We start from the raw sequence: 12,197 nt of genomic DNA, 5'->3' as shown, positions 1-12,197 counted from the left end.
GCAGCTACACGCGGCACAGAGTAGGTAGTTCGAATTAGGTGTACCGGTGGTTCCACGAGGTGTACCGGTAGTTCGAATTAGAGAACTACCTACTCCATGCCGCGTGTAGCCGCGGGCACGGAGTCCACACTAAGGGGGATTTAAAAATGGCGGCGCCCGGCAAGATGCAAATGAAGCCCTGGATATTTAAATCCTGGGCTTCATTTGCAACTTCGAATGCCTACATTAGCCACCCTAGTTCGAACTAGGGTGGCAGTGTAGACATACTCTGAGCACTCAGTAAGGTGCCAGGGGCTGATACAAACCCTTTAAAAAAGATGGACCTTAAGAGTTAGCAACCTATGAAGAAAACATGTAGGCAAAGAGCTTTGCGTAATACTTGTGCGTCATGATGCAATAGTTCAGAAAAATAGAAGATGGTACCAGGATCTCTCACCTAAGCTATAATGACACTGAGGGTGTGTCTAGACTACCTAGTTTTGTCGACAAAAGTGGACTTTTGTTGACAAAACTATACCAGCGTCTACACTACCGCTGAGTTCTGTCGACATAACGTCGACAGAACTCAGCAGTTTTGTCGACGCTGGTATACCTCATTTTACGAGGCATAACACTTTCTGTCGACAGAACTCTGTCGACAGAAGGTGTTATTGCCTGTAACACTGCGTCCAGACTACGGAGTTCTGTCGACAAAGCAGCTTGCTTTGTCGACAGAACTCAATGTGTCTGGACGCTCTTTGTCGACAGAAGTTTTGTCGACAGATACTGTCGACAAAACTTCTGTCGACAAAACGCGGTAGTCTAGACGTACCCTGAAGCAGGTAATGACCCTGATGAGGAACTGTGCATCCAAAACCCAGGTGATGTTGTTGAGTTGCTTGTTCCAGAGAGGCCAAAGACTCAGAAAGAAATGGGAGATGGGCAGAGACCCATATGCCCCAAAGTTGTCCAGACTGCTTTCAAGATCAAATAAGCCATGATTCTATCATCCTTGTTCCCATCCCTGATCATAGCCAGATGGAAAGACAAGAGTCTTGGGAACTGGCATCAGCACAGCAACCAATCAAAGTACTTCATGCCCGGCAGTCAGAGAGGGAGAATAGGATTGATGGTCAGAGGGAAGATGTGACTGTGGATTAAGTGACATTTACTAGATGAATATCTCAGGGTTTTTGTTGTTAATAGGAATCTTCCCTGAGTTAATGGAAATTTCCTTTTACTTGCCAGATGATACCATCTGTATGTCTGTTCTGTCCACTTTGACTTTTAAGGCTTTGATTTATATCTGCAAGAAGCTGTGGCCAAGTGGGGCTGCAGAATCTAAAACAAAGAGTTTTCAGGGGAATGTGAATACTACTGGATGCTCTTGAACTTTTGAAAGAAAGATACACCTTTAAAAAAGCCATTAAAAAATCTGGGGGATATATCTTGTCTCCCTACTGCTGCACAGAGGGATCTATATCTTGTCAAACTTACCTTCCCTGAGGTAGCTCTGTGTAGTTTCTGCTACTCACAGTATGGCTATGTCTACACTGGCAGATTCTTGCGCAAGAACGGCCATACTTGCGCAAGAAGCCGTGAGCATAGACATAGCCTACGGGTGGCTGGTGGATAAAGAAGACCCACAGGTGTGCTGCTGCATTAATTGGGCCATGAATCAGTCTCAGTTCAGAAATATCTAATGATAGAAATGTAATTCTGTTTCAAAGCTAGTTTAATCTGCTCTATGACCTTAATGAATTAAGGAAAATGAATTTCCTAGAGGCTCTGGTAGATGCAATATGTTTTATGATTTTCTTTTCTCTCTCTCTCTCTCTCTCTCTCTCTCTCTCTGCAGTTACTGTGGCTTGGATGAACACCAAGAAAAACTATAAACAGCTCTAAATGTATTTCAGCACTGTGACAAAAGTTGCCTGTGCAACATCCCGCAGACTGAGCTGACAATGTACTTAAGTGGGGTTGAGATCTCAGGAAGGATGCAGTTTTGTGAATCTGTCAATAGTTCCTGCATAAAAAGCAGCTGGTCAAGCAATATCCGTATTTCCATGTACATCTTCATGATGTGCATCATCCTGGCCACATTGGCTGGAAATCTGACTGTTATCATCTCAATAGTGCACTTCAAGCAGCTCCATACACCTACAAATTTTTTGATCCTTTCCATGTCTACTGTTGACTTCTTATTGGGGTGCTTCATCATGCCTTATAGTATGGTGAGGTCTGTTGAGCACTGCTGGTACTTTGGAGAACTCTTCTGCAAAATCCACACTAGCATAGACATTATGCTGAGCACAGCCTCCATTTTCCATCTTTCCTTCATTTCTGTTGATCGCTACTATGCTGTGTGTGATCCACTGAGATACAAATCTAAGATCAATACTTACATCATAGTCATCATGATCGTCATCAGTTGGACCGTCCCTGCTATTTTTGCTTTTGGGATGATCTTTCTGGAGCTAAATTTAAAAGGAGCAGAAGAGATTTTCTATAATCACATCCACTGCGTTGGAGGCTGTTTTGTCTTTTTCAGTGGAACTTCAGGTGTGGTGGCCTCCATGATTTCATTCTACATCCCTGGATTTGTTATGTTGTGCGTCTATGGGAAAATATATGCTATAGCCAAGAGGCAGGCAAGATCCATTAAAGATGCAACTAGTCAAACACAGATCAGATTTGAAATGAAGCATCACATTTCTCGAAGCAGAGAAAGGAAAGCTGCAAAGACATTAGGCGTAGTGATGGGTGTTTTTCTCATATGCTGGTCTCCATTTTTCTTCTGTACTGCCACTGACCCCTTTCTGAACTACTCCACACCACCTATCCTCATTGATGCATTGGTGTGGTTTGGTTACATGAATTCTACATTTAACCCATTAGTGTATGCATTTTTTTACATGTGGTTTCGCAAAGCACTAAAGCTGATTCTGTTTGGTAAAGTTTTCCAACAGGACTCTTCCAGAACTCGATTAATTTTAGAATAACATACTTAGAATGTTTGGACTTGCTACATTTAGCAATTGGTTGGAGATTGGGCTTACAAAGATAACAGGAAAAGAGAGGGAATCATCATCAGCTGTTTTCCAGTCTGTTTCAGGTTGCAAACTGTGATACCTTAAACCTTGTCTCAGTACAACATAGAAATTGCACCTAATTAGACTCAGTGCTTTGGTTATTATTAATGATTGATTTAGTACTTACAATGTGCTCAGCTCTGTACAATACACAAAAGTAAAGAGGGAACTTGCAATTTGAAAGGACATTGCATCACTTTGAATGGAGAAATCATTTAATTCTACTACTCTAAGCACTGTTATCTTTAGGAAGGCCTGTCTCTCATGTATTAAGAAAGAAAACACACAACAGATTTCATTGTTGAATGGAGGTTTGAATGAATCTACAACCCTCTGAGCGAAGCAACAAAGGGCTTGTCTTTTGAATTTCCACCAATGACCCAAAGATGAAAGAGTATAGCTCTTACCATAAAGCTCTGATCCCTTCTAATATAGCTTAATATTTCTTATGTGATAATTTAAGATTCTAATTGTAAATGGGATCTGAACAGTATCAGAAGCAGAACTTCAGCAAACAGAACTCGGAAACAACACTTAATACATAGAGCGGGCCTGCACAACTCGGAAAGCGGTAAGGGCCATATTACTCCAAAGAAAACAGCTGCAGGCCACAAGGGTAGGTTCGGGGGGGAGGGGGTGATACTTTATTAAGAATTTTTCAGTTAAATCAGGCCTGCACAACATACGGCTCCCAGTGCCCTTACCCTCTCCTCTCCCAGCATCACCTTGTCCCCCCTCCCACTGACACCTCCTCTCCTGCCCTTTTCCTCATTGTCTCCACTTGGCCCCCTGGCATTTGTCTCTCCTGCATCCTGCCCCTTTGTGCCTTCCCTTTTCTCCTGACCTGTCACCCTCCCCTCTGCACAAGCCCTTTCATAGAATCATAGAATCATAGAATAATAGGACTGGAAGGGACCTCAAGAGGTCATCGAGTCCAGCCCCCCGCCCTCAAGGCAGGACCACGCTCCGTCTACACCATCCCTGACAGATGTCTATCTAACCTGTTCTTAAATATCTCCAGAGAGGGAGATTCCACCACCTCCCTTGGCAATTTATTCCAATATTTGACCACCCTGACAGTTAGGAATTTTTTCCTAATGTCCAATCTAAACCTCCCCTGCTGCACTTTAAGCCCATTACTCCTTGTCCTGTCCTCAGAAACCAAGAGGAACAAATTTTCTCCTTCCTCCTTGTGACACCCTTTTAGATATTTGAAAACCGCTATCATGTCCCCCCTTAATCTTCTTTTTTCCAAACTAAACAAGCCCAGTTCATGAAGCCTGGCTTCATAGGTCATGTTCTCTAAACCTTTAATCATTCTTGTCGCTCTTCTCTGTACCCTTTCCAATTTCTCCACATCTTTCTTGAAATGTGGCGCCCAGAACTGGACACAGTACTCCAGCTGAGGCCTAACTAGTGCAGAGTAGAGCGGCAGAATGACTTCACGAGTTTTGCTTACAACACACCTGTTGATACAACCTAGAATCATATTTGCTTTTTTTGCAACAGCATCACACTGTTGACTCATATTCAACTTGTGGTCCACTATGACCCCTAGATCCCTTTCCGCCATGCTCCTTCCTAGACAGTCGCTTCCCATCTTGTATGTATGGAACTGATTGTTCCTTCCTAAGTGGAGCACTTTGCATTTCTCTTTATTAAACCTCATCCTGTTTACCTCTGACCATTTCTCTAACTTTCTAAGGTCATTTTGAATTATGTCCCTATCCTCCAAAGAAGTTGCAACCCCACCCAGTTGGTATCATCTGCAAACTTAATAAGCGTACTCTCTATCCCAATATCTACATCATTGATGAAGATATTGAACAGTACGGGTCCCAAAACAGACCCTTGAAGAACTCCACTTTCCCCTCCCCTACCTCGCTTCTTCCTTCCAGTTTGCGGGGCTGCCAGAGCGTTTTTGAATCCGGCAGTTGCCGGCCGTGATGTCACGACGCCACGTCACGTCAGTGTCCTGGCGTCTGCTGGTGTCCCTCCTTCTGGCTTGCACCCCACCTCCTCATCCCGGAGCTGTTTGCAGGCAGCCCGGTGGCGAGAATCGCTGCACTTCCCTCTCCCCGAAGGCGCTCTGCTCCTCCACCCGGCTGGCGGATTGGATGGGGCCGCGGTGCCTGTAGTCATCACGGGCTGCACAATGAGACCCTGTGTGCTGCATGCGGCCCGCGGGCCGTATGTTGAGCAGTCCTGACCTAGGGACTAGTATCTGAAAACCATTGCAAATTGTATTGGCCAATATCCTCTACCAGTTGCAAGCCGATAAGACTATTCTGTCATGTAAGATGAACAATGTAAAATGTACGGTGACTGAACATTTTAGTTAGGGTATATTGTTATTTTAACAAATGTCAACAAAAATTGTTGATTAAGACACTTTTTGTTGACTTTTAAAATAAGAGATTGATATGCTAAAATGAATTACCTGCTACCAAAGGGTACTTCTACACAGCGGCACTATTTCAGGATAACATCCGTTATCCTGAAATAGCGTTCTGCACCTCTTAACAGCATGCCCGTTACTTTGAAATACATTCAAAATAATGGGCTTCTTATTCTGGCATCCTGTAAACCTTGTTGCATGAGGATTAAGGAAGACACCGGAATAGTGATTTATTTTGAAATTAGCACTAGGTAGACAGCCCCAAATTTCGAAATAAACTATTTCAAAATAAGCTACGCAATTGTAGCTCAAATTGCACAGCTTGTTTTGAGGTATGCGCTGCTGAGTTGATGTACCTAAACTGAAAAAGAAATAATATCTCAGGCCTGATTTTGCAAACACTACCAGGTATAATATTTACTACTGGGCAAAATGATTCTTGAGAGTAGCCAGTGGAGATAGACTCTACAGTAAGAGCTATGCACAGTAGTAAATGAATATTACATTGGGTCCTGTGCTGACATGGATAGGCAAATGTGTGCCATGTGTTGCATTTTGTCTTTTACTCTGTGTTTTGTACAACGCCTAGCACAAGGAGAATGCAAGCTGCCTATTCATGTTTCAGTAGGAAATTAAAACGATGCTACTTTTTACCAGACCAAACTATCAATGCTTCCTGTTTTCTCTTTTACTCTATTATTGTTAAGCTAACATCTTGTAAATCTGTATTTTTCCCAAACTAATTTAAAATAAACAATTACTGATTTATATTGAGGCTGGCCAAGTGTCTTGTTGAAGGTTTTTTATCACCAATGATACTATGACTATTTCATTGCACTCCATGCATTTATAAATTACTTAAGAAAGTAACTAACAACAGATACATTAACTGAGTTTTGTACAGCCTTTTCTGGTGCAACTTATGTCTCTCTCTCTGATGGATCAGATAAGTTGGCTGACACAGTGGAGAGGCTGGAGGAGCGAGGGGAAGCTCCTTATCTCAGGCCACCCACTTCTTGCACAGTAATGACTATACTGAGCCTTTGACAACTGTTCCCTCCTTGAGTTGCTACCTGAGATATAGGTAACCAAAGTAGAGAAGAAAGAGGACTCATTGGGTGTGTCTAGACTACATGCCTCCGTCGATGAAGGCATGTAGATTAGACAGATAGGCAAAGGGAAATGAAGCCACGATTTAAATAATCGCGGCTTCATTTAAATTTACATGGCTGCTGCGCTGAGCCGACAAACAGCTGATCAGCTGTTTGTCGGCTCAGCGCGCTAGTCTGGATGCTCCGCGCTGACCTGAAAGCCTTTTATCGACATCCCCCTTATGCCTCATAGGATGAGATTTATGGGGGATGTCGATAAAAGGCTTTCATTTCGACAGGGGAGCGTCCAGACTAGCGCTCTGAGCCGACAAACAGCTGATCATGTAAATTTAAATGAAGCCGCGATTATTTAAATCACGGCTTCATTTCCCTTTGCCAAATAAACAAATCTACATGGCTCTGTCGACGGAGCCATGTAGTTTAGACGTACCCATTATGTCACCATACTTCCCTATGTAAGGGCACAGCAAGGGTCACCATCTGGCTGGTTCATCAGTGGAAACATTGTTCATCAGTGGGATCTTTTAAAAATATAGAGGGCTGAGAAAGTCTTCTGGAAACATTTCCCTGAAAGCCATCATCTACAGCTAATCACCAAGCAATGAAGTCAGCCACTCTGAGCTAAGCCATAAGGCCACAACTACCGTGGCATCCTTCAAAGATGTGAATGTTAAGGTGAATGAGTTATGTAAGCAAGAAAGGCCCCCTGAGGAATGTGTGCATATGTTGGAGACATGTTCTAAGTAACACATATGCATATATAATTGACCTATATAAGGAATATATAATAATCATCATTAATGGGTTATCCTTTCAAATCCTTGAATAACTGCCCAAAATTAAAACTTCATTTTGAGGGTCCTTTGTGTCACCAACTGATCCTTAGAGCACATGCTTATTGGATCAGTTGGTAAAGTTTGATTTTGGGCAGCTATTCAAGGAGATGAAAGTTTAACCCATTAATGAAATTTTAGCTGAATATCCCCAATTGCTGCTTTATGGGGAGTGGAATGATAGAGAGAGGGTGCATGATTCTGGCTTCCTCCAAGCACCAAAGGCAAATTGTGGAGCACCTCAGTAGGGTAGCAAATAAAACTAGAACAAAAGAACCACTCTCCTAAATTGCTGTACTAAATCATCATAAACTGTGAATCTAACATCTCAGACAGTGTTAATGTGACAGTACCATCATTAATTTGCAACCACGCCTGCGACAGAACAACACCCTCATGCCAACTAGTTCAGCAACAGAGCAATAGCTGGAACAGTAACAGCTCCAGCAGTTTGTGAATGATAATTCTCAGCAGAAGGGGAGCCTTCACACAAAAACTACTAGCAAATAGGTATTTGGCCTTCACCAAACTTAGAAGGGAGATTTTCAAGTTCTTAGTAATTTATTGCTATAAAACAAATTGGTTTGTACATGGCACAACTGAGAGTTTCAGAAATAACTTTTCTCCTGTGTCTGATTAGCTAAAGTTTGTAGTTTCCCAAAGTGCCTTGTTCCTTTCTGTTTACAGACTGTGTGGTCCTGGGAGGCACAGCTACTTTAATGAAGTCCGGTACTATTTACTTTCATTAGTCCTAATCACTGCCAGTTATTGCAAGTGATGATGAAACCCTACAAAACAAGGTATGTTAATGAGGTCCCCTGGTGTCTATTTAAACCCAAACATTTGGCAAATTGGAAGTGAGAAAAATGCCTTGTGCTTTTGTCAGATTGGATTATAAATTGTGGTCAGTGGAGCAGAATGTAAGCAAGTGCACCTTCAAAGTGTCATCGTGTAAATGAAGTGCTAAGGGCATTGTTAACTTTCTGATCAACACATTGAGTTTCTGACCCTATTAAACACTTCCCAAATGACTGCCTCTTTCAAAACAAATGTGTCTCCAATGGATGAGCTCAGGTTTTAACTTCTGTGAAAACTTTTGGCAATTATTCCTGGCTTGACATTAAGAAAGTATTTTCTCTGGTTAAACCTGTTTGTTCATTTTATGTTATTCCATATAACTGGGTCCAGTCTGCTGCTGGTAATGTTAATGGCAAAGTTCCCCTTGATCCAAAGTCTGTAATTTGGATTTTTGTGCTTTATGTATTTCCAGAAACCTGAGACAGAATTATAGCCCACCACAGAGTATTTAACAGTTATGATAAAAAGCAAACACACAACAGCATCAGTACAACTTTACGACTGAAGTATTACAGCAGCAGCACATCAAGTCTGAACAGAAGAGGCTAGAAGAAAAGCAAGTGAATCCTGTTCTTGCCCAAGAGGCATGGCTGGAACACACAGCAATGTCAGGTGCATCGGTGGGAATTGGCTTAATGGCAGAATCTGTTATGAACCAACTCTCCCCAAGTCTAAAGCAGTCCCCCCCAATCAGAACAGCATATCTGAATGGAAATGCCCGTCATGAGGCAAATCCAAATCCTAGACCTGGATACAGTGAACGCGTGCACTCGACCTGCGCCCAGCCATCTCCGACTTGGTGAATGTATGTGGGTTGACTTATCCTAATAACTAGGGCTGTCAATTGACCTGCATTAATGCCAGCGATTAACGCAGGACAGGATTAATGCGTTAATCCTTTAAACCTTAAAATCCTTTAATCGCAGGCATTAATGCTGTGTTGCCCCTTTGAAGTGCTGCTCTGGCACTTCAAAGGGGCAGCGCAAGCAGAGCCAGGGATCAGCTGGAGTCCCCGGCTGATCCCTGGCTCCGCTTTTGCAAAGCGCTTTTGAAGCACTGGAGCAGCACTTCAAAAGGGCTTTGCAATGCGGAGCCGGGGATCAGCCGGGGACTCCATCTGGTCCCCAGCTCCACGTTGCGCTGCCCCTTGAAATGCTGCGGTGCTGCCCCTTTGAAAAGCCACCGCTGCGTTTCAAAGGGGCAGCACACGTGATTAATCATGCAATTAATCACAGTTAAATTTTTAATCATTTGACAGCCCTACTAATAAACAGAAATTCCCAGCTATGAACTTGGATCCAAATCTAGTTCCTGGGTGCAGACCAAGAGAAGACAGGATTGTCCCTATCTCTGCATAAGAGTGAAACTGAAGGAAATCTTACTATAAAAACATGGTAAATTCATGAGCCTCAAGTGATTGCTATTCTATGAACCAAGCCCCTACCTGTTAGGCTGGGGCCTGCTGTATACCTGGAGAAACATGTGTTGCTTCCAAATGCATCCCCTGCCTCTATAGCAATAGGAAACAGAATGATAGAATTGTAGGATCAGATGGGACCTCAAGAGGTCATCTAATCCAGTCCACTGTATCCATGGCAGGACCAAGAATTATCTGGAATGGATCTTCCCTGATAGATGTTTGTCTAACCTGCTCTTAAACATCTCCAATGAGAGATTTCATGACCTCCCCTAGGTAATTTATTGTAGTGCTTAACCTCCCTGTCAGGAAGTTTTACCTAATGTCCAACTCAAACTTCTCTTGTTGAAATTTAAGTCCATTGCTTCTTTCCCAATCATAAGATGTTAAAGAGAACATTTTTTTCTCCTTGTAACAAACTTTTATGTACTTAGAAAATAATTATGTTTGTCCTCTCTCTGTCTTCTCTTTTCCACACTGAACAAACCTAATTTTTTCAAACTTCCTTCATAGGTCATGCATTCTAGACCTTTAATCATTTTTGTTGCTCTTCTCTGGACTGTCTACAATTTGTCCACATATTTCCTGAAATGTGATGTCCAGAACTAGACACAATATTCCAGTTGAGGCCTAATCAGCATAAAGTAGAAAAGAATTACTTTTTGTGTCTTTCTTTCAGCACTCCTGCTAATACATCCCAGAATTATATATATTTTTTGCAAGAGTTACACTGTTGACTCCTGTTTATCTCATGATCCACTATGACTCCCAGATCCCTTTCCACAGTATTCCTTTCTAGCCAGTCATTGTGTGCAATTGATTGTTCCTTCCTAAGTGGAATGCTTTGCATTTTTTCTTATTTAATTTCATTCTGTTTACCTCAGACTATTTCTCCATTTTGTCCAGATCATTTTGAGTATGAATTCTATTTTCCAAAGCACTTGCAACCCTTCCCAGGTTGGTATCATCCACAAACTTTGTGTGTGCTCTTTATGTCATTATCTAAATCAGTGATGTCCAACTTTTTTTTATACTGTGGACTGCCAAACCCATCCACAAAATTTTAGCAGACCGGCAACATTTATATTCGCACATTTGCATATTCATTATTAAAATAATGAATATGTAAATATGCAAATAAAATGTTGCCGGTCCATCAAATATGCATTTCAGACCCAGCCCCCGCAGTCGCCATGGTCCAGCAGCTAGTGGGTTCGTGGCCCCGCACCAGTCCAGTTGGTAACCGCTAATCTAAATAGTCGATGAAGATAGTGAATGGAGACTGACCCAGAACTGATTCCTACCAAATTAGGATATTTTAAAAGGTAAGGGCACATACAAATCACACCTTATTTCATCCTCCACACAGATAACAAACTGTAGCCGACTGATAACAAGAAAAACAGGATTAGAAAACACTAAATATTAGCAAACCTGGCTGTGTTTATTTTATTAGCAGAAAGCCTTGATTTGCAATTATCTATTTGAAGACTTTTTTAACACTCATCACTGTGGTGCTTAACTGCTTTTCTGAATAGGGTTGTTTTCTTGAATCAGGCCCAATGCGCCAGGTTCTCAAAGGTATTTAGGTACCTAACTCACAATGATTTCCAAAAGAATTAGGTACCCAAATATTTTTTAGTTCCTGGGCCTAAACCCTGAAATTAATATACATCCAATCCTGCTCTTAGTCCTGCATTAATCAGATTTGTTGGCAGTTCCTTGGCTGAGTGGGATTTTTAATAGAGTTTTTCATGTCCAGGCTGCCGGTGTAAATGCAGCCTAAGTCAATATGGAGCCAAAATATTTCTAGGTGATGAATGTAAAGTGGCCTTCATAAAATGAATGTGAGGTCTCAATCCAATTCTTGCCAAAAATTGTCCACAGCACAAAATCACACACAGGCCCACTGACCAGGGAGAAGAAACGGGGCTATTGCCCCAGGACCCGGCGATTAGCAGCGTCAGTGTCCAGAGTCTTGGGCCCTTTAAATCACTGCCTGAGTGCCACACTGTGCTGTGTGCTGCAGCAGTGCTAAGGGCGGGAGGAGGGACATGCCACATTCTGGGCAGTGATAATGGCTCCACCCCTTCCGGGAGTACAGAGACTGCCCTCCCTCATCTTGCCTGGCGGCTTGTAGAGGCTGATCACACACACATACTTAGTAATAGATACAGTGGAGAGATCAAGAACTGAATTGGCCATGAGCTTAGTATATTTTCACTGAATAATTAGCTCTGGTTCTTCCCTGAAGTTTAGCCTGAGTCCACAGAAAAAAAATCTGTGACCCAGGAGTAGATCTGCTGTAAGCCTGAGGTAACTTACTTAGCGCCTACCCTTTGCTTTCACTTGGGCTGGAACCTTCTTGCAGAGGAGGATGCAGGAAAATATCACTCAAATGCTGATAGTCCTCCAAAACTTTTTCCATAATTCCCCGCCTCCTCCCAAAGGACAGGATAGTTCTTTCCCAGATGATTGGAAAAGACTCCCAGAGTCTCTCTGCTTAAA

At 42.4% G+C, this 12,197-nt stretch overlaps 1 protein-coding gene and 1 long non-coding RNA gene across 2 annotated transcripts in view; one reads left to right on the top strand and one right to left on the bottom strand.

The window, feature by feature from the left end:
- Nucleotides 1-12,197, bottom strand: part of LOC142827630 (uncharacterized) — a 63,887-nt gene that overhangs the window by 32,484 nt on the left and 19,206 nt on the right. The window lies entirely within an intron of this gene.
- TAAR1 (trace amine associated receptor 1) lies at nucleotides 1,844-3,074 on the top strand. Its single transcript, XM_006136250.4, has one exon. It carries the CDS (start codon nucleotides 1,944-1,946, stop codon nucleotides 2,979-2,981), a length of 1,038 nt encoding a protein of 345 aa, XP_006136312.3. The 5' UTR covers nucleotides 1,844-1,943; the 3' UTR covers nucleotides 2,982-3,074.

This window comes from Pelodiscus sinensis, chromosome 3 (assembly GCF_049634645.1).
Source record: "Pelodiscus sinensis isolate JC-2024 chromosome 3, ASM4963464v1, whole genome shotgun sequence".
Lineage (NCBI taxonomy): Eukaryota > Metazoa > Chordata > Testudines > Trionychidae > Pelodiscus > Pelodiscus sinensis.
This window is presented reverse-complemented; position numbering and strand designations above follow the sequence as displayed.

Bases quoted from the DNA above. Each gene is read 5' to 3' on its own strand.
- TAAR1 (XM_006136250.4), top strand. From the start codon at position 1,944: ATGTACTTAAGTGGGGTTGAGATCTCAGGAAGGATGCAGTTTTGTGAA.